Source organism: Pleurodeles waltl, chromosome 2_2 (assembly GCF_031143425.1).
Source record: "Pleurodeles waltl isolate 20211129_DDA chromosome 2_2, aPleWal1.hap1.20221129, whole genome shotgun sequence".
Taxonomy (NCBI): domain Eukaryota; kingdom Metazoa; phylum Chordata; class Amphibia; order Caudata; family Salamandridae; genus Pleurodeles; species Pleurodeles waltl.
Window position 1 is genome coordinate 2,495,576 of NC_090439.1, and position 25,706 is coordinate 2,521,281.

The 25,706-nt window shown below is 42.3% G+C and overlaps 1 protein-coding gene across 2 annotated transcripts in view; it reads right to left on the minus strand.

Moving 5' to 3' along the window:
• The window catches only part of ELOVL2 (ELOVL fatty acid elongase 2), a 384,348-nt gene that overhangs the window by 239,059 nt on the left and 119,583 nt on the right, over nt 1-25,706 (minus strand). For both annotated transcript variants that reach the window (XR_011200871.1, XM_069219411.1), the window contains exon 2: nt 6,707-6,770. Coding sequence is in view for 1 of the 2 variants with exons in the window: in XM_069219411.1 (XP_069075512.1) it covers nt 6,707-6,770 (64 nt within the window). In the remaining variant the exon portion in view is untranslated. The remainder of the gene's footprint in view (nt 1-6,706; nt 6,771-25,706) is intronic.

A 25,706-nucleotide genomic window follows, 5' to 3' on the forward strand; every position in this document is an offset into this window, starting at 1 on the left:
TTCCTTACTGAGAGCCATAATCCCAAAGTAACAAAATATTGATCAGAAATCATCCTGAGAAGATGACTGTTGGATGACTAACATCTGTCCACAAAATCTCTCTACCGACTAAAACCCATCCACGATTTGCCTTGAAATCTAAACCTGTGCTCATTCAATGCTATTTACATCATAATTCTTCATTGATTTACTGGTCTTACCATTACAACCCTTCATTTGCTAATGCCCTCCTAGACTCCATCTCTAAAATCACTTCAAAACATCACAACCACATGTTCCCGTAGACTTCAATACATTTGACTACCCAGCTTTGGCTAAGCCACAGTACTATAATTTGAACCGCTCTACCTGCTCTGCAGGGTATAAAAATATCGAGTGCAGATGCCAGGTAACTCTTTACTCTAAGTACCTGGAATCACATCTCACAAGACCGCCACACTTTACGATGGCTGCCTGTGGCTATATATACCACCTGCATAGAAATGTGCATCGTACCTTGAGCCTTCCAAACTACAGGGAGTGCAGAATTATTAGGCAAATGAGTATTTTGACCACATCATCCTCTTTATGCATGTTGTCTTACTCCAAGCTGTATAGGCTCGAAAGCCTACTACCAATTAAGCATATTAGGTGATGTGCATCTCTGTAATGAGAAGGGGTGTGGTCTAATGACATCAACACCCTATATCAGGTGTGCATAATTATTAGGCAACTTCCTTTCCTTTGGCAAAATGGGTCAAAAGAAGGACTTGACAGGCTCAGAAAAGTCAAAAATAGTGAGATATCTTGCAGAGGGATGCAGCACTCTTAAAATTGCAAAGCTTCTGAAGCGTGATCATCGAACAATCAAGCGTTTCATTCAAAATAGTCAACAGGGTCGCAAGAAGCGTGTGGAAAAACCAAGGCGCAAAATAACTGCCCATGAACTGAGAAAAGTCAAGCGTGCAGCTGCCACGATGCCACTTGCCACCAGTTTGGCCATATTTCAGAGCTGCAACATCACTGGAGTGCCCAAAAGCACAAGGTGTGCAATACTCAGAGACATGACCAAGGTAAGAAAGGCTGAAAGACGACCACCACTGAACAAGACACACAAGCTGAAACGTCAAGACTGGGCCAATAAATATCTCAAGACTGATTTTTCTAAGGTTTTATGGACTGATGAAATGAGAGTGAGTCTTGATGGGCCAGATGGATGGGCCCGTGGCTGGATTGGTAAAGGGCAGAGAGCTCCAGTCCGACTCAGACGCCAGCAAGGTGGAGGTGGAGTACTGGTTTGGGCTGGTATCATCAAAGATGAGCTTGTGGGGCCTTTTCGGGTTGAGGATGGAGTCAAGCTCAACTCCCAGTCCTACTGCCAGTTCCTGGAAGACACCTTCTTCAAGCAGTGGTACAGGAAGAAGTCTGCATCCTTCAAGAAAAACATGATTTTCATGCAGGACAATGCTCCATCACACGCGTCCAAGTACTCCACAGCGTGGCTGGCAAGAAAGGGTATAAAAGAAGGAAATCTAATGACATGGCCTCCTTGTTCACCTGATCTGAACCCCATTGAGAACCTGTGGTCCATCATCAAATGTGAGATTTACAAGGAGGGAAAACAGTACACCTCTCTGAACAGTGTCTGGGAGGCTGTGGTTGCTGCTGCACGCAATGTTGATGGTGAACAGATCAAAACACTGACAGAATCCATGGATGGCAGGCTTTTGAGTGTCCTTGCAAAGAAAGGTGGCTATATTGGTCACTGATTTGTTTTTGTTTTGTTTTTGAATGTCAGAAATGTATATTTGTGAATGTTGAGATGTTATATTGGTTTCACTGGTAATAATAAATAATTGAAATGGGTATATATTTTTTTTTTGTGAAGTTGCCTAATAATTATGCACAGTAATAGTCACCTGCACACACAGATATCCCCCTAACATAGCTAAAACTAAAAACAAACTAAAAACTACTTCCAAAAATATTCAGCTTTGATATTAATGAGTTTTTTGGGTTCATTGAGAACATGGTTGTTGTTCAATAATAAAATTAATCCTCAAAAATACAACTTGCCTAATAATTCTGCACTCCCTGTAGTGGGCTACTCTTCCCTCAACATAAACGCCAGACGTACTGATAAAGAAGATTGCGGAGTTCTAGGTTGGAACCACTCATGATAATCGCTTCCTTCCAAAAAATCTCACTTACAAAAGCTCTTTTCAAGTCTGGTTGGCCAAACTCTGGAACAAGAGAAACAATAATTGAGAATCACCTCGAGGTTTGAGTTCTTAAAAACCTGAATTTTTCTTTCCATGTAAAATGTATTATACAGGTCCCTGCCAAAGAAGATGATAGGTACTCACATGCGAGAAGGCATCTATTTTCACACCTATGTGTAGCTACAAATTAGCCATATAATGACTGGAGTACGCCCCCACCCCTCACACACCACAATTTATACATCCCATACAGACCAAACAAGCCTACACTCTTTCAAATTTATATAACAAAGAGGCTTTGCTGAAACCAAATGTGAATTGGGGCGCTTTGCGACATCATCGCTGGGTAGGAAGGGCTATATACATTTTACAACACAATATAATGCTTTACAATATTGCATTATTGAACAAGTTAATGATATGTAGAGCCTCTATGCCTCTCTTTCTCTTTTTTTTGACAGTTTCTCTGAATTCTCCTATCTCATTTGCCACATTCCCTTTGGGAATGTTTCTTTCCTGTCTCCCATTATTCTTTCTATTTCATAGATTACCACTCTTTCAGACTGTCTTCTGTTTCCACCCGACCTCCAGATTGTCCCAGCTTTGCACTTGCTACTTCCTGCCTCCTTTTCTTCCCTGCATTTAAAGACTATCTCGTACACTCCAGGCTCCCATCTCTGTACCAAGGGAAAGTCCCAACTTGGTGTTCCTTCTCAGTTTACTTTCTGGTACTCTGTGCCCCAGGCTAATACTGTTTCTTTCTCCACATTTCCAGGTGAGATGTCCCTTCCTTTCTCATTCTTGAAAGGTGGCTGGTAAAACTTTAAAGTGATTGTGTATTGATTATTGATAGTTATCATAATTTGCACCACACGTGCAACTGAAGTGAGCAAGCCTGAAATGGGATGAGGAGGAATTTGCGCCCGGGAACATTTACAAGAAATGGGTCATGGTTCCTACAAAAAATAGCTAGAAAGCTGTAGATTTTGAAGAACATTCATGAAATAACTGAATACTGTTATGGTGTGCTAAGCAAACCTGGACCTTCCTGGGGTGTTGAGGGTTCGCTGCCCTCAAAAATATTTCGAATAAATGATGACATAGAGGTGTAATATTCAGCACAATTTCCCAAAAATGTTTAAATAGCTGCACATGTTGAAGACAGTGCAGAAAATGCAATTTCACATGGCCTGCAATTTTACAAGGTGATTATCAGTTATATGATACAATTAAGGATCTCTTTGAAAGGAGTATCATGGAGAAAAACACAAATCTCACAAACTGAGGCCAAAGGCAGCATATTGTACAGGCTCATAGGGCAGTGCTACTGCTCAGGTTATTGAGATCTTAACAGTCCACACTACCAGCAGGGCGCATGAGACTAACAAGGCACTTGTCGCAGGAGCAGATGTCATTAGCAGTCAAATATAAGAGTTGTATATTGAAAAAAAAAAATCCTGCCTCCAAATATGCTTATCATTTCAAGAAAATTCACACAATGTTCAATCAAACTTTGAATTTTTGAAAAATAAACCAAGTTCCCTAAAACACTGGTTTGACATGTTCACGAATAAACACTAGTTTTATCCTAAAAATAGGCTTTCGTATTCTATAAAATGCATATTTGGTTCCCAGATATCATCTTTTCATTTTCATCAAGTACTTCCAAGATTTAACTGCTCCTAAGGCTCAAAGCATAATGGAGATTAAGGCGCCATCAAGAATACCTGAATACTGAGAATGCGGCAGTGGCCTAAGTAGGGTTCAAGATGGAGCTCTCTAAAAGGTCCTGTAGCTTACGGCTTCCTTTCTGAGTTCGGTTAGGCTTCAGGGTAGAGTCAAGGCTGATACATACATGTAGGATGTAGGGGAAAAGGTCAGACATCAATTAGAACGAGATATCTACTTTGACGGCATTACTTTTAAAAATTAACCATTTAAGGCTAGTTCTGTTTGTTTAACTGCTTCTGTTGTATTTCTAGTTTGTCTGAGTTATTTACAGTTACAGTTGTTTATTTCATTTAAAACTTGAGTTTCACATTTCAAATTTGCTTTTCGATTTTTAATTTTGGAGTAGTGGTGTTTTAGCACCCATTGGGGAACTCTGAAATTGGCATTTTAAGAGTAGGCTCTAGGGCAGGATGTTAAATGCCTCCATGAAGAGACCCTCATTCCAGTGCCTGTTAACATAAGCCTGATGTACACAACCACATCCACCGTCCGGCATGTCTAAATTGATATGTATGTACGTGTGTATTTGTATGTGACATTTGTATCACACAACCTCAGCCAAAGACAGTAGAGCACTGTACAAGCTCAAAGGCAAGGACACAGTCAACACATGACTTGAGAGGTGGCTGGTTTGTAGTTTGTGTCTGCCTGGTGATGCAGTGTTCTTTCAAACGGTGCTTTTTCTGCTCTTTCCTGAAGGAGTGGTGGTGCAGGGAGGGGTGGGACAGTCTTGATGGATGCAGGGATTCTGCTCAGATGAGCAGACACTGATGGTGGAACATAGATGAGATGGGTACGAGAATCAGGCAGTAGTACCATATGCCTTGCCAAAATACAGCTTTGGTGCCCAAGTACCCGAGAACCCCCATTTTACTCATCCTCATTCTCTGTCCTTTGCCTGCCACGCTCAGATTATTATGCTCGGTGCCTCCTCAATGCTCCCCGCTGTCACACTGTCCTGCTCCACATCTATATCACTCCTGTCATGTTAACTGAGTCCGCTTCCATCTGCCACTTTTTTGCTGTTGTTGTATTGGGACAGAGATTACAGACAACCCTTCTGAAAACTTCCTTTGTGTTGGTCTTATTCATTATGGTGCCGTGCAATTGCCATACATCAGTGTTGTTCTAATACTGTTGGTCGTTTGATTTTCAGACTGTCAGTATGACATACCTAATGTCTTCCAACAAACACTCTGCAAATAGTTTCAGATCAAGAATACAGTGAAAGGAATTTAGATACAAAAGCAAATCCTAGTGTATTTTCAGGGATTTATTATATTAGTAACACCGCCTCTGCGGCTGTAATTTTTACATAGTAACTATTTATATTGTGATATATACACATCGTCCTCTTCCAACAAACCCAACAGGTCTGGCAGGGTAAATTCTCAGTGACAGCACCGCTAAAAGAACAAAACTCAGCAGGGTAGTCAGTACCGGAAAAAGGGGAAGAGACTGCAGAGAATACTGAGAATAAATATAAATCACATAACAGACACACAATTAAACATTTTGATATCCCCCACTTCAACCCCCCCAAGGAAGAAACTTGTGGCCTTATTTAGAGTTTGGCAGATGAGGGAAATCCAACAGTAGCCCCCATCCGCTAAATCAAGAGTGTAGAAACCCGATGCATGATAAATAGGGTCTACGGGACCTCCATCACTTTTAGGAGGATGTCCCACATTTGTCAAACCCTTAATAAGGCTCTTAATAAGAATTACACATGGGACATTCCTCACCAGACAACCCACCAGCAAACTGTGCTAATCAGCAATCCTATTGCTCCTCACACCAGCCCTTAAAACTCTCTAAAATATTTCTGGCATCTTCCATTTTGTAGAAGTGTCCTTTCCAAGAGGCCTTAATTAGTGGCACACATCTAGTGCCGCCTGGCAGTCCGATAGCCCTGGGTGCCCAAAGCAGTGAATCACATGGCACTGAGATAACTGCATTGCGGGCCCATGACCTCTCACATCCTCAGCTGCTCCCTGCAGCTTTAGTGTGGCTTACCCCACAGCTATAGTCATCTCTGGGGCCTGGTTTGCCATTGGTGGACCACCTGCAGTACCAGTCCTGTCTTTCCTTTTCTCAGCAGCAGTATATGCAGTGCCTCCAAACCTCTGCCCACAGGTAAGGGCAGAGTTTGACATTGGCTTGCGACTCCTGGTGTGATTTAACTGCTTGTGAGATCTAACGAAGTGCCACACTAGTCATAAGATGGGGTATTGCAAACCGCAGACAATATGAGCCACATGAGGTGCTCGTCATAGCTCAGCTTCCCATCTGAAGAATAAGAATCCCCTTTTCTGTACATTAATGCGCCTCTCCGGGCCTCAGCAGTCAGTGGGGCACTATGCAGGTGGAGGAATGAGACCTTCACCAGACGCACACTAACAATTCACCTATTTTGGGACCTATGCAGCCCACCCCATGGTCGTATTGAAGGCAAATAGAAACTAAATCACACACGAAGGAGCTATCAATGTTCAAGAGTAAATATATGGGTACATATTTCTGACTTTTTAACTTAGGACCATGTGAATTACATTTACAGGCTTCATCAGAGTGGAATCAGATTACTGAAACTATCAAACGTGCCACAAAAGAAATCTCCAGTGCACTGGCTATTACACTATTATTTATCTCTAAAAGACTAGCTGGTATGAATAATTTATATCAGATGTATGATACAAGTTCTTGTGGGTCTATCACAACGACATCAGCAGTTTCACATTAGTATAAACTACAGTGTATGATAAAAAATGTACCTCGAGGTCCAAACATGTAATCCACAAATGTATTTACTTCATGGTCTAGGGCCTTTAGTTGCTCCTATAAGTGGAGAAAAAAAGATTATCTTAGTACAGTCATTACCAATACAAATCCATTAAGTATTTCATCCTTATATCTTAATGTATTTTTGTTTGGATACGATCGAGTGTTGTTTTACTTGCTTCTGTCATTGATTTCCTACTAAACATTTAACAAACATCTAATAATCATCTAATAAACATAATTGATGATGTTTTTCGTTTTTCATGTATTGTCACAGCAAGACAAATATTCAAACCTATACTACGAAGAGGCATTAACATAAGAATGGTCAATGGAGGCAATAGAGTCAGAGTGAGTTTGCTGAGATACGGTTCCAGTGTTACATTTTTATTCATTCAAGTATACAATGTGTCAGCCCCCACCCAACCATGTCTTTCCTTTAAGTGTCCTCCATTTTGACTCAGACTGAAGGACAGCCATTTGGTGTTTGGGGAGTCAGTCATTGTGAGTGATGAGATTTTGTTTGTCTACTATCATGCTCAGCATCCAGAATAGACAAGCACGACAGATGTAGTCTCTCTTTAGAAGACACATTGTGCTGCACTTAATGCTTTGGCATAAGAAAATGCGCTCATATCAGAGATGCTGCGGTCGGGGGATTGTTTCTACCCCTCCAATATATTGTCTAAACTCTGATGTGGAATGAGCATAAAGAGAAGTTTTGATGCTCCATGATACTCCAAGAAGAGGTTGGGGATAAGGTGAAGGTTGGCTGAAAAGGTAACAGAGAGAAAAACTTGAGGCAGTGGCCAGTGTACAATTACAAATGTAACCCCTGAGAAAACAGCACTGTTGAGCTGTAATGGAGTACTTAATTTGTGCAGGGTTACTGGTAGTGCCACACATTTTTGAACAATGGTACTTGTTTTTCATATGCAGATTTTAACCCAGAGCAAGAAGGAGAATAGGAGAAACGTGGAAGAGAAAACTAGAGAACAATGACAAATGGAGAAATTGGGGGTCAAAAGGAACCTGCAAGAATGAGAAAAGAGACAGAAAGTGTAGCTCTGTTGAAGAAAGAAGCTTGAGGAGGGATCAAGGCTAGGCAGCCTTGGTATTTGTCAACCTCAGTATTGAGCTGCGCCGCCTGAGGGCTGCAGAGGGAAAAAAAATGTTAGCCTCTGCACTTCTGTGTTTATATACAGCTTAGATCCGCTCCTTCGTCCACTGTTTTATTGAAGAACTGGACTTTTCTTTCCACACAAACTGAAAATACAAAGTAAAACAGTTGCCATAAGCAAGCCGATTCAAAGCGCCACCGCCGCCTTGAGCGTGAAGGAGGGACACAAAAGGAAAAAGAAGTTCACTCGCAGTCAAAGTTATTGGCAAAAGTGCAACTATCTATGTAACATGGTCGATGGCCAAGGCGGTAACAAAGCGGCCCCAATGAGGGACAAATGTAAAGCATTTACCAAAGAAAACAAATAATTTTTGAAAGGCAACCCCATGAGTGAGTGATAGTGATGGGCGCGCAGTGGGCTTGGTTAAAAATCCAGATACATATCAACATGTCGGAAAATCATCACTTGGGCGCTGCTATGCTCGACCTAAAAAGTGTGTAAATGACAACAACAGGAATAAACAAATATCCTCTAGAAGGCAGACATAGAAGCCCTTTGCTTGGAAACGTCAATCATTATTTATATCAATAGAATAAAACCCAGGATTAAGCAAATTAACTACATCGTGCTGGCTTAAAAAACATCACACAAGACCTGTCAGCAACTGAGATGTTTGATGTGTATGGGACATGCTCCCGGAAAGAGGTGCACTGAAAAACCCAAGTCCACACCCTCAGGTGTAACAGCCAGCACTGTGCACAGGGCAACGAGCCCCTCGCCGGAGAGCTCCTGACTGGGTCTGGGGGAGAGGTGCCCCCCAATGTAGTTTGCAGGGGGGCCCGTCAAGTTTCGTTATGCCACTGCCACATCCACCAAATGTCGAACAGCGGAGGAATGGGATGTAAGCTACACCATTTTTTATTTTCCACCTAAAGAAGTTAAAAAATATTAGAAGTCGTTTTTTCATTCCTTTGCCTTGTTCGTGATCGGATGTCAGCTTTCACTTTGTTTTTTTAAATTTGTTTATTGAATTTTTCAAAACCGAACAAGAACATCACATAACCAGTGCGAATGCAACCAATCAGTGGGATTTTCCATACAAGCAGTTCCATAGGTGTGCAGTACAGCAGGCCTCATCAATATCACTGTGCAAGAGCTTCCCTGGGACCCATGCCCCTTATCCCGTCCTGTCTAGGACTGACAACCCCGACTTCGCAGAGCGAGAGAGAAAAGTAAGAAAGAGCAAGAGGGTAAGAATGGGAGGGATGCTGAGAAGCAGCAGAGTGGGAGACTGGGGAGGTTGCAAGGAACCGCCAGACTGCAGTGGCAGACAGAGATTGCTGGTGAGGTATATATTGCAGGAAACTGGAAGAGGAAAGGCTGCATAGAAAGTAGATTTCAGGTAGAAGACCTGCAAAGAGAAATTGACTGATGGAGGCAGAAGAAGATAAGAGGTAGGCCCAGGGTTTTTGATAGTATTTTCCGATCCTCTAGCAATTGCCATTGGGTGTGCAACCTCACTTAGCGAAAAAAAGGTCTTCTCAATGCCATCTACTGCGAGGTGATGTGCCACCATAAAGCATATTGTGCTCTCAGTGAAGGACCAGCCCCAGACTGACAGCAGGGAGAAAAGACAACTGCACGAGTGAACAAAGCAGATTTAACAGAGCGATAAAGTTGGCATTTGCTGGCTGTGACTGATGGTCATGTCTAGCCCTAAAGCCAAGCACACACTGATGTAGTTATTGTAGTCATAACAATAAACCTTGTTTCAAAGTGCTCTCTGGGCAAGAAATCTTTGTTTCTACCATCTTCACTCGTCAAAAATGAAAACCACAGAAAATGTAATATGTAAGAGATGAAATCTCCAATCCTGAGCCACGGCAGTCATAAACGTCTCTCTCATAGGCAGTCACAAAGCAATTATTGAGACCAGACAGCTAGTCCCTTCCTGTTGAATAATCCACACAATATTTCGTCATGAAATGTGCAAGCACTATCACATCCAGACGAAATAAAAAACGAGCAGAAGAAATTAAATGAGGTAGAAAATGCAGAGCAAAGTGTGTGGAGTCAGACAAGTGAAATAGAAAAGGAAAAAGAAAAAAAGAGAAAAGAACCAATGAAATAATCCGGTAAAAAAGGAAAGAAGCTTAAAAGAGGGAATGTGCTGGAGCTTGAAAATGATTTTGCTTATGCTAACATGTTGCCAAAGGGTACTTTGTAGCACCTCGCAAATTCTCATATACAGTCTACTGTCAGCACACTGTGAATGTTCAGTTCATCTTGAAAAAATACCAGTCGTTGGTATGTGGGCTCGGAGTTAAGCTCCGAAACTGAATGAGAAACGCATCTTTTGCGGGCTGCAGCCATGAGAGAACTTGGTTGACGACCAAATGCCTGTTCAAACCACCACAAATAGGTTTTTTGTGAGCTTCCAGGGTGTTCTATATTTATATACATACTGCTGTGTCTGTTGTTCCTCCGAGTTTCTTTGTGTAGTATCCGGGTTGCCTGGGTAGACTTGCTTTGCTGGATGGAGATGGTTCAATGAGATAAATGTCTGCTGCAGAAAGTAAATGCTGTGCAGTTCATGAGTTGAATTCCGGGGGGGCAAACTTAGCCTTCTATTGCGCCGAGGTCAGTAAATTGAGTAGCATGAACTGTGGTATGAAACATTATCTAAAAAATTCTGGCAGGTGGTGCTTCAAAGTGCTAGTCTGTGCAGGTATTTCAAAGCAGGTGATTTGTGATTTGACTTCCTCAAGTTCAGGTAAAGTAATAGTGCCTGATTCTGGATTCGCTGTAGATTCACTATGGCCTTATGTGGTGTGCCATTGTAGGCCATGTTTCAGTAGCACAGTGACCTAGTAAGTTCATTTCTTTGAGATCTGGTGAGTTGATTTTATGCAACAAAGTCAGGACCTTTTATGGGCATTCTGAGCTGGAAGTTGATACTCTCTACTGTTGTGATCTGCTGATAGGAAGTAGGCAAACAGTTTTTTTTTCTTTCACTGCCCATGTTGGTACGGAACATACTGTCAGACTACATTTGGGATTGCATCTAGTACAGTGCCATCACATTTGCAAGAGAACGCTTGAAAAAAACAAACATCATCATGTGGGAGAACAGCCTGGTGGGACTCCATCTGCCTGTTCGTAGTGGATGCACAAGTGATACTGACTCTAAATTGTTGACTTTAGCCTGGTAGACGGGACTGGCTTCAGTGTGAACCTGTTCCTAGGGTACGAGTCCGGTTCTTCAAGTGGTCCTGCAGGAGCACATAGTCATCTCTACCATCAACAGTGGAGAGGTCAGTTAGGAGGTTTTCTATCTGCTGAATGTTGTATGATGAGAGGATTTCTTTGTTAACATCACTCACTGTAGTCTTCGTGCCCCTTCCAGGTCTGACCCCTGACCTGAGGTCAAGAAGGATTTTGTGGATCTCAACTAAATTACAAAGGTTTGGGTCAAGTAAACTCGCCTTCCTTGACCTTGCTTGGAGGTGAGAAGCTGCACATAAGAGGCAGCTGGTTGGATCGCTGAAATGGCACCGAGAATCATTTAAAAGGAAAATGAAAAAAAGGATAAGGAAACAGCAAAAAAATAACCATGTACTGACAAAGACAACAGTTTCCTATTCTATGTAGTGAAAGCACAGGCATAGACACAAACAATTAGAGGAGGAGGAGGTAGACAATAAGGGGAACATGCATACTTGAAACCAGTTTCACATTTTCGGGGAAGCGATGGTGACCGATTATGATGCAAGCGAGACAGTCTGTTGGTCACACTGCATACTATAGAGATCTGTGCATGATAAGAAACTCGCCATTCAGTTTGTATTTAGATAGATTAGTCAGTTCATGGACCACTATGGAGATATGTGTGTGTAGCATGTAGGTTACATATACTAATCACAGTGAGAAGCTTTGTGGGTTAATCGACAAACCGCACAGATCTGTAAGTAATCCTTATCTTTCATGTAATAATCCTAGTGAGCTAGCCGTCTCACAGCAATGTAGAGAATATGAATGCTCTATCATCAGAGCTCAAAATAAAAAGAGCAGAGGAAAAAAAATTTGAGAATAAAATGCACCACTGGAACATCCAAGCCAACCCCATATTCTCCTCAACTTAAACCTCTTCCCGATTTTCCTTCCTATCCACAACCCGGTCCCCGTGACGATTTGCAAAGATTGCCTCTTGCTTTAAATGTGCCAATAGTGAGTGCGAGATACTGCAAGGAGCAGAAAACTGCATAGAGGAGAGAGAGACTAAAGGAGGAAACAGCAACTAATGGCAGAGAAGCCGCAGGGCTAGAGGGAGCCTGGAGGCTGGAAAGAAACAAGGCGCAGGGGAACTGGAAATGGTATTGCCCGAGTGGGACAGTAGATGGAAAAGAGGCTGCAGAAGACCTCACATAGCTGCTTACTTGTGAGGCACACAACACTAGTTAATATAATTTTGCCGCCAGTATTTGATAGAAAATGCTGTAACTTTGCATTTCAAAAAGAGTGATAGACTTGATTACTGGGCAAATAAGTCATTTAATTCCTGACTTCCGCTGTAATACATCAGTTCTCCCCAGTTAACAGAACTTGGGACATCTAAGTACAAGTCGAGTCCCAGGTGAGACTCTAAAGATCCGCTGAGTAACCACAGATCTTGTAATCCCAGTGTGGCCAGTCTTTCCAGATACTGGCCGAATCAGGATCACTGGACCTCACAATGAGGCACAAGTCTTACTGGGAGTCAGCAGACCATGAAGAAGGCTAGGTACACTGCCCCAGTGTGTAGTTTTCACCACCATCTTCACGCGTGCCTTTAACAGGATTACGGAATCTTCAGGAAGATTATTCCTCACTCAGGCCTTTCGCTTGGTGCGCCTGTCCAGTTTGACACTGAAATGATCATTCATACAAATGTAAGCCAGGGTGCACTGTGTTTTGTATTTGTGTACTTGTGTCGCTTTAGCAACATTTCGAACAGAATCGCTGTATGTAGAATGCTAGTTAGCAACTCATAAGGACACGTGGCAAAGTGGTTGCACAGAAGGTTAGTGGATGGAAAAGTTCCATAAACACCTCCACGTTTCATGGTGATGTACGGATGTGATTACTCTACTAAGAAAATATGCCTCCAGCCGAAGAAAAAAAGTTGTATAAACGAACAGTAACTTTTGCCATGCAGTTTAAAAAAGTTTACTGTAGGAGGAGTACTTGAGGAGATGAGCAGCTTTTGTAGATTTATATGAATCCTCCTTGGATTTTACCGATTACCCAGAAAGTAGGACATCAACTCAAATCATAGGAGGAGCAGATTGCTTTCAAACAGTTTTGTGAGTCAGTGACAATTTCTTTTCTGATAACAATAGGCCTAGGCAAAACTGACAAAATGTGAAACGTAGAAATTTTCCTTTTTTCCAAATTGCCTTGCAGAGCAAATATAGGGTAAAAAAGTGCCTAAGTAGGCTTTCCTAGCAAATATAGAATTGGACGGATTTCTGCAGTTTCGTGTGATTCACCTGGCAAGCTAAACATGGCCCAGGAAGTACTACGAATTACATGAACTCCTCGTGAACCGTGGTTCACCATGGGATGCCTTCAGCCTTTTTTCCTTCCACGTCTGAAATCCCCTACCTGTCGAACGGCCAAAAAGCAAACACCAAAGGCTATTTGAAATTACACTTTATTCATTCGTGTGCTATTAGAACCTGTAAAGAAACCTGTGACTCAAAACTCAAGCAAACGAGCACTGGCAAAAGCTGATACGTATGGTTTGCATTTTAAGTTGTGCTTAAACCATTAAATAAAACTAGCTGCATTGCAAAAACTAAACGAATGATTGCTCTATGTATACAATGCATCTATTAGATAATGCATTTCCTGTGTGATGACTCAAAGTACTTTTGACATGTACACTAGTTACTTATCCATTCCAATGCAAGTATTCCATAGGCACCATTAGAAACCAAACAGGCAACAGTATGAGGGGAGAGATTAATACTCCTCTGAGTAATCTTTAATTTTAAAGCATAGGTAGCAATGGGTAATGCAGACAACAGCCCTGTCAATCCAACCGTATAAAAAAACAGCTTTGGCTTAAACGGTATGGCCACAAAAGTAGGTCGAGACTGAGAGGGCAGTGTTGTCTGAGAAGAATGAACTTCAAAATGAAGTGACCACTTTCAACGTTGGCTAGGTTTTCATCAATTTATTTTTCTGGAGTTGTGCAGAACTGGAGACAGTACGTTTGAACCCTTTCAGTGGATACTTTGACTCAGTAAAGGAATACATGTGTGGTATATTTCACACCATGAACCTGGAGGTTCGCAGACAGGCTTGCGGTATGCCACGTATCAACGGTGCAAGGTGCAAATTTTTCCATTGATACCCACAACTCAGCCACAATGGAGCTCAATAACAATGCGTGTTAGAAAAGAGGTCCACTGTACAGTGTCCTTAATACAAAATCTATTTTTAAATCACCAAATACATCTGTCAGTAATTAGAACAGTATCAAATGGTTCCTCAGTGGTGCCATTTCTTGTGGGATACCATCATCTAGTCCAGGTTTTTTTTTACCAATTGTCTTTGTGTACTAGGACTTGGAGGTTATTACTTGTCATAGGAAAGGTGAAACTACAAGTCCCAGAATAAAAATGCTGTTGACTAAAAAGTCACAACTGGAGGGGTCACATATAGCATGTATCCCCAGGGAGCTGTGTAAATGTTTAATCTCTAGCTCTTGCATCCTGCCACTGTCATGAAGCCACACAGACAAGTTTCTCTTGTTTACAGAAATGCTACAAATATACCCCTCCAGATTGTCCTGGTATGATCAAGACCAAAGATCTTACTACCCTCACATCCTTTACTGTCACCAAGTGTTGCTGCTCTTCATCTAGCCATATTTTCCAAATACCTCTATGTTAAGAGTGGCACTTTTAGCGAGGTCTTGCTTTTTAGCCAACTCCACTTGCTGGGGCGTGTTGTTTGCCTTTTTTCCCTTGGACCCACAAGTCTAGACATGTATGGCTAAATCTCCAAGACTGTCTGACAGTGACCATCGTGGCATGGGGCTGTTGGCAGAAATGCATGGTTAGGCATTCTCTATTCGTGTTTTCAACCAGAATGTTAATCAGCTTGCAACGTATATGTAGATAATATCAACAGAGTGGAGTTATTGTACCGAGGTTGTCAAGTGGCTCAAATATAGCAATGGAATGGTTGAAACCTTCACCCAGTTCGGATATCTTACTCAACATTAGTTTCCATAAGGGACTTGTATTTTTAGGGTCAAGCCTGCGTTGCATGCGCTCGCGCATGCTTATCGCAGCGAGACGCTTTAGTATTTAAAAAAGGGCTCAGAGCCCTGTCAACTTCACGTTAGTGTTTTTTATTGGTTCGTGGGCTTGCCTAATAAAATCTGCTTGCTTTCATTAGTCGAAGGCAAGCATACGTCATGCCTTTTCCGGTGGCTAGCCCCCCTCGAGCGCAGCGACCAAGCACAGAAAACATGCGAGGCTCGCTGTTTTCCATCGGGCTCGTGGACTTCTTTTTCTCTAATTTACGAGCCCGATCTCGCTTGGCAGAAGTCGAGCGCTTTACATAGTTAATTTCACTTTTTCGGCTTATGTACATAAATGCACTTTTGCCCGATAGGTGAAAAGTCGGGTTAGGAGTTTACACCGCGATTAGCTCTAACATGAGCAAACGCGAGATCCGTTGCATTGTAAATGCTTGTTGCATTTACCATGGCAAATACAGACTAAGCAATCCCAGCTTGCCAAGTGCTATTGGCTGAAGGTCAGAACTGACTGAAGATGACACCCTGATTTTACTAATCTGTTTGATGTTTGCAGTACTTTTTTATCTACCAGAGTATCGTGAACATGTGTGCGCTGGCGCTAATCGAAGTTGTGTACTAGTTTTCAAGGCACCGCACTGTCCAAAGAGCTACTTAGCTCGGAAATTCTCCAAGTCAGTGAATGAGCTCCAAGCAGAATAGTTGGAAAACAGGGAGAATCAACAACTTCTCTTAAGGCTGCAGCGAAACATTCTTAGGCCATCCTCGCCATAAGGTCGTCCCAGGATCTCAAGTAACATAACTTTTCACAATTGATCCCAGTACCTCTTCTCTCTTCTTTACAATGCCTCCAAATTTGATGTTTGCAAAAAAATTAAAGCTCACGTAAGGACCAGTGCCTAATTAGTAAATAAAAACGTGCAGGTGCCCAAATGCCTCCTCTTAAACACGCGGCTGCTGCATTAAATGTGCGAGCACGGAATACTGAGGCAGAGTAATCCTGAAGCCATCTCGGGCCTCTTTCATCGATTTACAGCCACTCCCTGCCTTTTCAGCTCACTCCTGCAGCTTTCTGCTTTCTCCCATTGTGACGCTTTTCCGTTTTTCTTTTCCTCTATCTTTCCCATATGTGTCTTTTGTTCGCAGTAAATGCTTGAGGCAAAAAAATAAGTGCCGACCCTAAAAAATAACACAAACTAAGCACTGGTAAGGGCACGTTTTTCACTTGGAACACAATTTTCAGGCACTAACTGCGAGTTGTATTCATATTATTAACATAGCTTTTAAGTTTTTCACAGACAAATTGAAATGGCTAGAACCCAACAGTAACAAGCATTGGCAAAACCAAGAGATCTGGTCTGTAAAACGATTTTTTTGACTACACTTTTGGTCCCTCAATCTAAAATGCAGGTAAACGTGTTTGGTTTGTGCTAAAAGTACACATTGCTATACTAGTCCCTGGCACCGAAAATAATTACTTTGTGAGTGGGTGAATGAAAAATGTGAATGGCACAAGACAATGGATGAAGTCTGTCAAGGGACATCTTATGCCGAATGTATTATGGGTGCTCATTTTCGGAACAGCTTTGAATTGATGATTCAATTTCAGCTCTTTAATGCTTTTTTTGGCCAGGTCACTGACAGTACACAGACACCCTCGTCCAAATTCTAAAGTGGTTATATTGAATATTCCGGGATAGTGATGTGTGTTTTCAATAATGTAACACAGCAGCAGGTCACTAACATTACTGCAAATAATCTCTGTGACCCATTCCTATTTCACATATGTGAGGTCCTGTTTTGAAATGAAAGAAACATTTTTTTAAGAATATTGCATGAATCATAAACACCACACTTCCCGGGAAAATGCCTGTAGTAGACTCCCACATATCACCCACATCTGTTTAAAAATGATTTAAGGATTTAAGGTCATCAGGGCAAGATTGCAGAATAGAGCTGTTTTTTTCAGGGGTCCCCCTAATAGGCTGTGGCCCTGGGCCACAGCCCACTTTGTCCATGCCTTAGAACATCTCTGAGTCTGTCTGAAAAGAACTATAACTGACCAGGTTACACAAATAATTTATTAAAATCAAAAAGGTTTGGATAACGTCATTGATTTGCAGTTGGCTCACAGTCTCTTTGTTAATTCATTGTTTTGTAATGTTTTACAAGTAAAAATGGGTGCTTGCAAAAACAGAACAAGAGGGATATATTGCTAGACAGACAGGTAGGTAGAGCAGACAGAGAGTTAGACAGACAGGTAGATACGGCATACAGGGAGTTAGACAGACAGAGCAAAGGGAGAGTTATGCAACTTATAAAAATAGCAAAAAAATAAAAATCTAAAAATAAAGAAGAATGTACAGTACAGCCCAAGTGTGCTAGCCCTGCCACCAAATTGTGCTCTCCCACGTGTCGTATTTACCTGATCAGGAAAAATGCTGCCATTCATAGTGCAAGACACCTAATAGATATAACAGGCTAACTCATCACCCCATGATGTATGCCATGGTGGATGAAAAAATAAATAACAGCTCAAAGGACCAATGTATGAAGAAGACTCTCACAAAGTCCTTGCATGTAGATATGCATGTGTTTTGGTAAAAATTTCTTTGGAAAACATAAAGGTGGCTAAACAGCTGAACTTGTCTTTAGGTTTTGTAAGTATAAAGGATAAAAAGAACGCTAGGAACATGACCCTAGTGAGCTTCCAAAAGCAGGAAGCATTGGAAAAATACTTTTTGTTTGAGAAAGCTGAGCAAAAAAGCCAATAAACCTGGGAGCGGCAAGGCTGTTTTTTTTTCATTCTTTTTGCAAACATATGCAGTAAGTATTAAAAACGAAACACAAGTGTTAGACTTGACAGCCTCAGGGTGGTCACCCCTAACTTTTTGCCTGCCTCCCTCCACGTTATAGATACTGTTTTCACTGTTTATTTGCACACTTTACCACTGCTAACCAGTGCTAAAGTGCATATGTGCTTTCCCTTTAAACATGGTAACATTGGATCATACCCAATTGGACTGTTTAATGTACTTATAATTCCCTAGTAGAGTGCATTATATGTGCCCAGGGACAGTAGATTAAATGCTACTAGTGGACCTGCAGCACTGATTGTGCCACCCTCATAAGTAGACCTTTAACCTTGTCTCCGGCCTGCCATTGCAAGGCCTGTGTGTGCAGTTTCACTGCCAATTCGATTTGGCATTTAAAATTACTTGCCAAGCCTAAAACTCCCCTTTTTCTACATATAAGACACCCCTAAGGTATGCCCTAGGTAACCCATAGGGCAGGGTGCTGCGTAGGCATCAGGCAGGACATATACCTATGTAGTTTACATGTCCTGGTAGTGTAACCCCCTAAATTCGTTTTTACATGGCTGTGAGGCCTGCTCCCTTCATAGGCTAACATTGGGGCTGCCCTCATACATTGTTTGAGTGGTAGCTGCTGATCTGAAAGGAGTAGGAAGGTCATATTTAGTATGGCCAGAATGGTGATATAAAATCCTGCTGACCGTTGAAGTTGGATTTAATTATTACTTTTTTAGAAATGACACTTTTAGAAAGTGAGCATTTTTCTGCACTTATAACTTTCTGTGCCTTTCAATCCCCGTCTGGCTGGGTTTATTTGACAGCTCCTTGTGCATTCACTCAGACACACCCCAAACACAGGATACTCAGCCTCACTTGCATACATCTGCATTTTGAATGGGTCTTCCTGGGCTGGGAGGGTGAAGGGCCTGCCTTCACACAAAGGACTGCCACACCCTCTGCTGGTACCCTGACAGACAGGATTGAACTGAAAGGGGACCTGGTGCACTTCTAAGCCAGTCTTTGAAGTCTCCCCCACTTCAAAGGCACATACGGGTATATAAACAGGGCCTCTGCCCCTACCAACTCAGACACTTCCAGGAGAAGAAACTTGTAACCAGAACCTGCATCCTGACAAGAAGAATTGCCTGGTTGCCCCAAAGGACTCACCTGACTGTTTTCTGTGAAGGACTGCTTTCTTGCTGTTGCCCTGCTGCCTTGCTGCTCTCTGGCTGTGGTGAAAGAGTGCTCTCCAAAGAACTTGGATAGAGCTTGCCTCCTGTTCCCTGAAGTCTCAGGACCAAAAAGACTTCACCTCTACAAGAAGGACTCCTTGTGTGGCGAAAATCGACGCACAGCCTGCCAGAAACGACGCACAGCCTGCACGGCAGTGAAAAGTTCACTGCATGCCGAACCGAAACAACGCAGCCCGACTTCGCAACGAAAAGATTGATGCAGCACCAGCGTAGCTGCCGGAAATTCAATGCACGGCCCACTGGATCAATGCACAGCAGAGCTTGAATGATGCAGTCTGACTTCCAGAGATGAATCGACGCAGCGCCTGCCGTGCGGTAGAAAATTTGACACAACACCCACCGGATCAATGCAGCTCCTGTGACTTCGTCCTGCCAGCGCAGGAAATCCATGCATCGTCCCCGGGGTGTTGGAAAACCCTGCAACCCGAAGAGGATCCACGACCGAGCGCCAGAAATCGACGCACAGCCGCCCCTGCATGAAAACTAAACAACGCATCGCCATGTGCAGCCCAAGAAATCGACGCACACCCCTTTGTTTCCACGCATCTCCTCTGCGGTTCTTTGCAGCGCAAACTGGGTACTTTGTGCTTGAAAGTGACTTTGTTTGCTTTTAAAAAGACTTAAGACACTTTATATCACTTTTCAGTGACATCTCAACATATACTTATTGCATTTTAATCGTTTTGACCTGCATTTATCCATATATTATATATTTTTCTAAACACTGTGTGGTGTATTTTTGTGGTGCTATATGGTGGTATTGTATGATTTATTGCACAAATACTTTACACATTGCCTTCTAAGTTAAGCCTGACTGCTCAGTGCCAAGCTACCAGAGGGTGGGTACAGGATAATTTGGATTGTGTGTGACTTACCCTGACTAGAGTGAGGGTCCTTGCTTTGACAGGAGGTAACCTGACTGCCAACCAAAGACCCCATTTCTAACAACAAGCGTATGTGTAGAACAAAAACTTTAAAAACAGCAACCCATCACAGAAAATAAATTAAAAAGGAAATGCAAAACAGGGTACAGGCATGGGAAAGACAGGACGAGGCAGGGGGCGCAGTAACAAAGCACAAGCAGTTTGAGCACATTTGTGCATGCTTGGGTGTGTAGGCGTTACAGCTACACAAAAATAATAGCTATTTTAAAAAGCAGGCATTTTGTATGGACTGAAAAAAGTATGAAAGAGGCAGATGTTTCTGCAGAATTGTAGCTCCAGGAGAGCAAGGTCCATTTAAACTGGCCCAATGTATTCAAATGTGAATTATTTCAAATTCTAAGGCCTCTCAATCATGCCTGGCTCGAGGTTTCAGTGGCTCGCCCACCTCTACTCCAAAGTCGGCAACTCTGGCCATAACGCCCTCTTCTCAATTTTGTTTACAAAATTACCCACATTACCCACCTTACTGGAGGCCTGCTATAACTTAAGTACATAACTGCCAAGGTTTCAGATTGCTATGTGTGACACTTTCATAATTTCAGTGTAATTATGAGTTACATTTCAGCGACTATGAGTGTCACTTTCTCGCAAGCGAAATCAAACGATGAAGACGAGGGAACCATCGAAATATCGTAAAAAATTGAGAAACCTATACCATCGTACACTAGCGCCAACTTGTGGCCTTTGATAAACACTACTCGAAGCTTGCCTAGTAAGAACAAGAAGTGCGTAACAAGAAGGTTTTACCGTACTTAAGGACACAGTTCTTTTGTGCGACAATCTCAGGAATTGTGGGAAAATGATCGGATGTGCGTTATTCTAACGCAAGATGTGTGACACTTGGCAAGTCTGCAAGTAGTATAAATACGTACTGGCTTACAACTAAGCACTTGTAATCAAACAGTAGAGTGTATCTTCACATTAATGTATCAAGACAGTCGCCATGTTGAACACTAGTCTTAGATTCAGATATTTCAGAGGAATACCATGACACAGACAGCGGCACAGACAGGATCTGATGATGAAAGAAGCAGCCTGGCAGGGGGACGCTCTGTGCCATAGAAGCATTGATAGAGAGATAACAGGCGCTATGAATGTTTGGTCAGCAACCTGGCAGCAGTATCAGAGGAAGGTTAGGGGTGATCAGGTGGTAGAAGGAAGCAGACTGGCAGGGGTCGCTCTGAACAGTAAATTAACGCAGTGCTGGGGCAGTAAACATCAGTGCTTAAAAAAAGCAGATTATATCATGCACTCTCAAATGTAAATGCTCTTTCAAACGTAAACGGTAAATAAAAAATGTAAAAATAAAGAAAATAAAGAAGACATTGACTCACAAGCTCTTGCACTTTTTAGACGAACATACACGTGCACAGGTTGCATGGGCTGACCTATTGTCCCATGCACTATGCTATAGAGGGCATAAGAAAAAACATGAATGCCACAGAAAGAGACGAATAGATGATGACAGTAAGTGGATGCCCCATAAGCAAGTATATTCTACATACTTTAGTACAATCAAAATGTCTTGGCAACGCCAGACCTCAAAATGTAAGGAGATGAAAAAATAAGCTTTCAGCACCGAAAATATCATCAAATCTGATTAGAGAAATGAGTGCATTTTAGAGGCTCTAAGAAGGCACCAGTCCAAGCCACCCAAGAGCTCTGATGCCCGAGGGTACTTTCCGCCAGTTATGCTTCTTCCACAACAATCCCAGGAAAGCCAGGGATTTGACCTTTTAAGGCAGCTTGACTGGTGAGGCTGACTGAACAACCAGGATTGAGGCACAGGTTGCATGGGGGTAGTTGACAGCGGCAGTATGAGTTTCACAGTGTGACTTACTGCTGTGAAGCTTCACTTACACATTTTAAATATTTATCGAGATGCACCTGGCACCATAACCCTCCTGCTAATTTTAATTCGTATCAAGTGAATAAGCAGATAAACGGATAACAATGAGGCAAAGTCCCTTAAGTCACATATTTGTGTAAAACAATACAGCGTATTATTGTTTCACCTAACCACCAGCTATTCAAAGTACGAATTATACACCCTGCTCACAACCCACATCCTGTTTGAAACCAAGATAAAAGCTCCAAAATCCAAAATCTCTTTAGGAGCTTGGTGGAAACACAGGCACCTCTGTTAAGAAAGTGCGCTTTCCCCATTTTTATCCGTGTGAAAATAGACCCTTTTTCATCGTAGCTGCCATTGGCTTTCCTCAAGGTGTGCCGTAGTCAGGAGGTTGCCAGGGTGCCCGGGAGAAAAGCTAGATGTGACATCTGGTGCAACCGGGAAGAGATCGCAGCCATAACTCAGTCACAAGCATGATTTTAGGAAGACACTTTCCAACATGGCCATTCACTCTAAATGTAAAGGAAATTACCTAAAGTACACCTAAGGGCCCGGCAAGAATATGTGTAGAATAACAGGCTGTTTTATGAACTTAACTTCAACATGGCTAACCAGTTCTCTGGCACGACCTGGGGGCTATTTAGACCCCAACAGACGGCCCACCAGCCCGCTAGGTCAATGGAGGATCTGCAGATCCATTACCCTGGCAGAGGACCACCGGCTATATTATGAAATCAGGGATTGCACTGCTTTCAGTGCATTCGCGAAGTGTATGGAAAGGCTCCATGTTGTTTTAGCAGCCCCTTTGCAGACCAAAATCAAGGTTCCAAATTGAGTGTTTGTTTCTGAGAAAAAAAAACAAATGGCACTAAAATGCTGTAAGTTTCCCACCAAGATATCAGGGGACAAATTTTATTGTTTCCTGTTCAGGGCCGCCAGCCTTTTCCAGCGGACCCGAACAGGAGAGAAGTTCTTCGGAAGGATCCTTTCAAATAGGAAACTCACGGAGATCTGAGTGAAAAAAATGGAAATCTACAAGCTTCATGCCCTAGAAGACTTGTTTTTGCTCTCACTGTGGGATTTAATGAAAAGAGTTGTAAATCACTTATCGGTGTTCAACCTTTGATCTCAGGACACAGTCCAATAATATCCTTGGCACATGTTGTCTACGTTAATTGCCTTTGTCTTACATACAAATGGCTATGTGTTGGTGCTATAATGATGAAACTTTTTTTAAATTATGAATGAAAATAGCTGAACCAGACATACTGGAAAGTTTTCAAAATTTATTGTATGAAGAAATATAAGGCCGGGGATGGGGCTTTGGTGATCATTGCCTTATGAGGCAATTACATCACCAAAATCGAAGGCTAATGAGGGGGGGAAATGGAAGTACATCTGTGCTTCTTTCACTCTCCTTGTAGCCACTGGCACTTTGTATGTATCACTGCTATGCAAAATGATGCCTATCTAAACACTACATCACAAACCATCTCAATTCCTGCTAAGGGGATCACGGAAGATATGTGATCTTCGTGTTCAATGACAAAAGTCCATAATCTTCGGTGCAGTTTGTCCAGCCCCACCATTTTTTCTTTTCTCTTCTTGATTTCCTTCATTGTTTCTTTTTTTAGCAAGGTTTGAGGGGGCTCTCATCCTAAGAGACCATTCCAAGCTGCAGAGCCAGTGCCCCATAGTTACACCCCGAAATGCCCAAAGATGAGGTAGACCACAAATCGGTCTACCGAACCTATATTCTGGAAGGAAAAGGCCATATCATTCTTCTCCCTATATCCCATCGCGTCAGCAATGCTGTACTTAGTGCTGATGCCTACATATCACCTACCCACATCGATTAAATCCAGTGGCTGTGGGCAAATCCAATACTTCCATGTTTATATTACCTTTTTTAAGTGGGCGTTGGTACTTGCATAGATTCTGTCATGATAATCAGGAATCTTAGACAAAGTGTGGATGGTTACCATTAGCTGATCTCTTTTTAGTATGAAATGGTGAGTACAAGGTAGAGGCTGCTTCAGCCCACGTTTGCCTTTTTTTGGGCAACGAGTCAGCAGTAAACTAGGAGCCCATGCACCACTATTTCCTAATCTTAAGAATAAAAGCGACATACAATGTGTCTTCTTGAAAGCTTTCACTAAAATGTGTCATATGTTGAATATAAACATGTGCAAAATAGAGTGCTAGGTGGTTCATTGTTAACATTTGACAAATAGGAGTTCAGAGAACGAATGTAACAATTTGTAAAAGAGGTTAGTGCTGAGGCCCAAATTACACAGATGGAGTTTTTACCCCTTTTCTGTTAAGCATGTGCCTAGCTACTCTAGTAACTTAGGGCCTTTTCACGATAGGTTAATATTGAGGCCAATCATGGAAAGAATGTCCATGTGCTAAAGTAAACTGACCCTGCATTAAAAATGCATATATCTGTTATTCAACTCTGCAGCATGTCCTGTGTTACAGCCACTTTAGATACTGAAATCAAGACCACATATATCATCCTCACTCCCAAACTACAACAGACAACAACAAGCAAAGGGTCACGGAATCTAAAAAGAAAATAAGGATCAAGGGTCTCTTTTAAAAGGTGGAGGAAGCAGGCATCTGCTTTAAATGGGAGAAGCCACATTCGCAAACCTTGCCGTTCCCTCCCACCATTTCAAGGCGGTGGAACTGCAGGATTTCAAACTGCAGAGTCTAGGCTGGGTCAGAAAGCCTTCAGCTCACAGTGCATCTGCCACTGGGCAGCCGAGTCTCAGTGGCAGTCACCCTATTTATGGTGGACCATCATTACTGATTTCCCCCGCCTGAGTCAGCCATGTGAGGAATGGGGGACCCGGGAAAAAAATGGCCGTTAGTGGAAAGAGGAACACTCCCTGCTAATCAGGGCGCACTGTTTTTTCTTTTTTACAGAACCAAAATCCTGCATTGGGAGTTTGTTTCAGTGAAACAAAAAAGTCTGCTGAATGGGGTTAAATAAATGGTGCCCACTAGGCAAACTGGAGGCAGTAAGATTCTCGGTAGGCAGACAGTTATCTAAAAAATACAATGGAGGTGGCTAAGGGTGGACTTGATGATGCGCATTTGAGAAGATTACAGTCTGGTGATGGGAGATAACAGCAGTAGGCGAAGTGGAGGTTACTGTCTTGAGGAACCCCGAGACACCGTGCATGGCCTATGGGGGATGTTTACATAAGAAGGTCGAAGTGAGCGAATGGCACTTTTTAGACAGTTTCCCAAAGGCCATGAAAATAGAGCATGCATGGGATTTACAAAGTGAAAGTGCAAGCCTGTGCTTCCATTACGCATCAGCCTATTTTTAAATGCATAATAATGTTTATGATATCATTTTTAATACTGCACTTCTGCTTCCAAAAGGTAAATAACGGACATCACTATCTCCAAATGCAATGTTTTTCATTGCAACCCATGCCCTGTACCTAAGGCCTGCATTTATTTCTAACCCTTTAACACCACCAGAAATAAGCATGCCATCTTGCGTTGAAGTCACAGACTTACTGAAGCATCCTTTGTTGAACGCGACCTCTGTTCCACAGGAATAGTGTTCCTCCCTTGACGACAGAGCCCTGTGAATGGAGCACTCTGGAGTAGGTATTTTGTGTTGAGATAGTCAGAAGGGAATGGGAACAGCGAGGAATATCTTGTGTGAGTACTAGTGT